Source organism: Humulus lupulus, chromosome 2, assembly GCF_963169125.1.
Source record: "Humulus lupulus chromosome 2, drHumLupu1.1, whole genome shotgun sequence".
NCBI lineage: Eukaryota > Viridiplantae > Streptophyta > Magnoliopsida > Rosales > Cannabaceae > Humulus > Humulus lupulus.
In genome coordinates, this window is record NC_084794.1 from 156,113,461 (window position 1) to 156,118,288 (window position 4,828).

The 4,828-nt window shown below is 38.2% G+C and overlaps 1 protein-coding gene across 1 annotated transcript; it reads right to left on the reverse strand.

Annotated features, from left to right (window-relative positions):
• Positions 1–234: 234 nt before the first annotated feature.
• LOC133814866 (uncharacterized) lies at positions 235–783 on the reverse strand. The gene is made up of 2 exons (XM_062247774.1): positions 603–783; positions 235–554 (listed from the first exon to the last, which is right to left on the reverse strand). The coding sequence occupies exons 1-2, from the start codon at positions 781–783 to the stop codon at positions 235–237; spliced, it is 501 nt and encodes a 166-aa protein (XP_062103758.1).
• Positions 784–4,828: the final 4,045 nt, after the last annotated feature.

Genomic DNA, 4,828 nt, shown 5'->3' on the forward strand with positions numbered 1-4,828 from the left:
TTAATATCGTAATATCAATTTTTATTTGCTTCCTAGTTTATGTTCTTTAATTTTGAGTTCAAAATCTAAACCCCCCTTTTAAGTTTTAGTGTAATTATTGAATAATAAAGTGAACGACAGTCCTCGTGGGTTCGACCTATGCTTGCTATTATACTAAAATAATTGGAAGTAGTGAAAGAAAAATAATAATTAAATTTGATACAGCATATGACACCCATCAAAGTGTCCCGTCTTCTAGCTGTGAATTTGCACTGCTCCATAAGGCAATGATACAACAACTGTGAATGGTTTCGACCATCTCGACTTTAATTTTCCCTGAAAAATCTTCAATCGAGAATTAAATAATAACACCTTGTCTCCCGGTTGGAAATCTTTCCTAATTATCCTTTTATCATGAAATGCCTTAGAATTTTCTTTATAAATCTTTGCATTCTCGTAGGCTTCATTTCGAAATTCATCAAGTTCATTCAACTCCAGAAGCCTATTCCTTCCCGCCATTAAGAGATCAACACTCAGCTTTTTTACTGCCCAATAAGCTCGGTGCTCAAGTTCCACTGGTAAATGACATGCCTTTCCAAACACCAGTCAATATGGTGACATACCAATTGGCGTCATGAAAGATGTGCGATATGCCCACAATGAATCATCAAGCTTTTTCGACCAATTCTTCATTGATGTGTTTACAGTCTTCTCCAAAATACTTTTAATCTCTCGTTTGGACTCTTCTGCTTGACCATTAGCAAGTGGATGATAGAACGAAGCCTTTTGATGATGAAACTCCATAACAAGCGCATAGAGTTGTGAATGACTTGTTGCATAAATGACTTCCTTTGTCACTAATAATTGCTCTTAAAGTATCGAATCGGGTAAAAAATAATTTTATGAAGGAATTTAAGTACTTCATTATCATCACAAGTAAGAGTTGCTGCAGCTTCCACCCATTTAGAAACATAATCTACTGCCAACAAAATGTACTTGTTATTATAAGATGACGGGAAAGGTCCCATAAAATCTATTCCCCACACATCAAACAACTCAACTTCCATAATTCCAATCATCGACATTTGATCTCTTCTTTATATGTTACCAGTCCTTTGGCAACGATCACAACTCTTGACAAAAGCACTAGCATCTTTAAATAACGTAGGCCAATAAAACCCACATTGCAAAAAATTTGCTACTGTCCTTGTTCCTCCAAAGTGACGACCACAATGTAAAGTATGACAATGAGTAAGAATGGAAATCATCTCCTCATTCGGGACACATCTTCTAATTACTTGATCAACACAATGACGAAAGAGAATGGGCTCATCCCAATAATAATGCTTGACTTCCGAATAGAACTTTTTGAATTGCTACCTTGACATGTCCGGAGGCACAACTTTAGCTACCAAATAATTGATATAATCCACAAACCAAGGTAGCTTTTCTTCACTTTCAATGGAAAATAACTCTTCATCCAGAAAGTTTTCATCAATGTGTTCCTCTTTCTCATTAGGCTCTTCTCCTTTGTCCAATCTAGACAAATGATCTGCAACTAGATTTTCTGTCCCCTTTTTGTGACGAATTTCCATATCAAACTCATGCAATAATAGGATCCATCGAATCAAGAGAGGTTTAGCACCTTCTTGGTCATAAGGTAATTAATAGCGGAATGATCTGTGCAAACAATCACCATATCACCAATTAAATATGGCTTGAACTTGTCAAACGCAAAGACAATTGCAAGTAATTCCTTCTCAGTAGTTGCATAATTTAATTGAGCATCATTCAAGGTTAGACTAGCACAATAAATCGTTCGGAATACCTTTTCAACTCGCTGTCCTAGAACCGCTCCTACTGCATAATCACTCGCAGCGCACATCAATTCAAAGGGAAGTTCCCAATTCAGAGATACAACAATTTGAGTAGACACCAATTTCTCCTTCAGTGTGTTAAATGTCCTTACACATTCAGCATCAAAGTTAAATACACAAACCATTCATAAGTAGAGTATATAATGGTTTTGAAATTTCAAAAAGTCCTTTATAAACCTCCTATAAAATCCAGCATGGCCCCAAAAACTACGAACCCCCTTAACATACACCGGTGGAGGTAAGTTTACTATTGCGGATATCTTGGTCCTGTCTACCTCAATACCATGACGTGAAATTTTATGACCCAAGACTATTCCTTCTGTCACCATAAAGTGACATTTTTCCTAGTTTAATATCAAAATTTGACTCCTCACATCTTTTCCAAACCCTCTCCAAATTAGCCAAACATCCATCAAAAGAGGGCCCAAAGACTGAAAAGTAATCCATAAAGATCTCTATACCTTTTTCCACTATGTCTGAGAAGATAGACATCATACATCTTTGAAAGGTTGCTGGAGCATTACATATCCCAATTGGCATTCTTTGAAATGCAAATGTTCCATAAGGGCACGTGAAGGTAGTCTATTCTTGATCCTCTGGTGTTATGGGAATATGATGGTATCCCAAATACCCATCCAAGAAACAATAATAAGGATGTACTTCCAATCTGTCCAACATCTAATCTAAAAAAGGCAAGGGGAAATGGTCTTTCCTAGTTGCCTTATTCAGTTTACGGTAGTCTATACAAATTCTCCACCCTGTCACCGTACAAGTTGGAATCAGTTCATTATTATTGTTCTTAACCACTGTCATGCCACCCTTCTTCGGAACCACCTGAACAGGACTAACCCATGCACTGTCAGATATTGGGTAAATTACCCCTGCATCCAACCATTTCAGGATTTCCTTCCTTACCACCTCTTTCATTGAAGGATTAAGCCTCCTTTGAGCATCAATACTAGGCTTACTATCATCCTCCATTAATATATAGTGCATCACCGTTGAAGGGCTTATACTCTTGATATCTGCCAAATTCCATCCAATTGCTAGTTTATGAGCCCTCAACACTCTAAGTAGTTTCTCTTCTTCAATCAGAGACAATGAAGCTAAAATAATAATTGGCAGTGTGTTGTTCTCACCCAAATATGCATACTTCAGGTGATTAGCAAATGTCTTTAACTCAAGAACTGGTGGCTTTTCAATAGATCGGAGAGGTCTCTCAGGCACTTTCCCCAATTCCTCATATTTCTTTTTATAAATTTTCCCCGATGAATTCAACCACTTAACATATTCACTGGCTTCAGTACCATCACACTCTTTTGGACTTGCAACCAAACTCAACTCAAGTGGATCCTCAATAGACTTGACCCCTTCACCTTGTTCCTCCAATACACTAACACTAAAACAACTGTCACTAACGGAATGATATTTCAAGGCTTTAAAGACATTAAAAACTACCTCATCGCCTTGTACTTTGAGCCTTAACTCACCCTTCTGAACATCTATCAAAGCTTTCCCTGTGGCTAAAAATGACCTTCCCAATATAATAGGCACGTCCTCATCTTCCTCCATATCTAATACAATGAAATCATGAATTTATCTACCTTTACTAGAACGTCCTTTATAATACCTCAGAGATGTGTCAATGAACTGTCAGTCAGTTGAAGTGTAACAGTAGTGGGTCTAGCTTCCCCTAAACCAAGTCTTTTAAATACGGACAGCGACATTAAATTAATGCTTGCACCCAAATCACATAAAGCCCTCTCACAATGAAAGTTCCCAATGGTGCAAGGTATAGTAAAGCTGCTCGGATCTCTTAACTTTTGAGGAAGTTTCTTTTAAATAATTGCGCTACACTCTTTTGTTAATGCCACAGTTTTATAATCCTCTATTTTTCTCTTATTAGACAATATCTCTTTCATAAACTTCACATAACTAGGCATTTGTTCTAGAGTCTTTGCAAAAGGAATGCTAATACGAAGTTTCTTAAATACCTCAAGAAAATTGGAGAATCATTTGTCAAGATTGGCCTTTCGAAACCATTGAGGATAAGGAATCTTTGGTGTAGGCTCGGTGTATTTCATCTTCTCTTTCTTTGGAAGGTCTTCAGTAACCTTCTCTTTGTACAGGACTAGTGGCATGTTGATCCTCTGTCTTCTTTCCCTTGTCATCCATTGTAGGTCCATCATACTTAGTCCCACTCCTCAAAGTGACAACTTGACATAGGAAAATTCCCTTGTTGTCTACTAGAAAGTAGTTTAGCCAACTGACCCATTTGTGTCTCCAAATTCCTGATGGAAGACCTTGTCTCTGTCATGAATTGATTTAATTGGTCTGGCTGAGTTGTTGGTGAGTTCATTGAAGGATGTGGTGGTGGATGAGATGAGCGTGGGTTTGGATCATAATAGGGCCTAGAGTGTAGTCCATAAGTCAGTTGATGAGGTTGGAGTTGAGGTGGATACTGTGGTTGTAAACCTTGGTTAATTTTCCAAGACAGGTTGGGGTGATTCTTCCACGCAGGAGTATATGAATTTGAGTAAGTGTTGGGTGCAGGTCCTAGAAAGTTACCAATAGCCTGTTCTTGTTCCAAAGGCATATTGTTCACATCTGTCGAGCAACTAGCAGTGCTCGGGCATTGTTCATAAGAATGCGGTCCCCCACAAATCTCACAACTGATTACATCCTGTACATGCATTGCTTGGGCGGCAAGATTATTTTGCTGCAATTGCTTGGTTAGAGATGCCACTTGAGCGGTCAACAAAGCAATAAGATCACCCTTTAAGAATCCTGCCACCTTCTTATTCTCATGCTTAGTAGGCTAATTGTAGTTATTCATGGTCATCTCTTCCAGTAATTCATAAGCTTCATTAGCGCTATTTCTCATAAACGCTCCTCCTGATGCTGCATCAATAATTATCCTTGTATTTCCCCCCAAACCATTGTAAAATGTATGCACCAGCAGCCACTTCTCT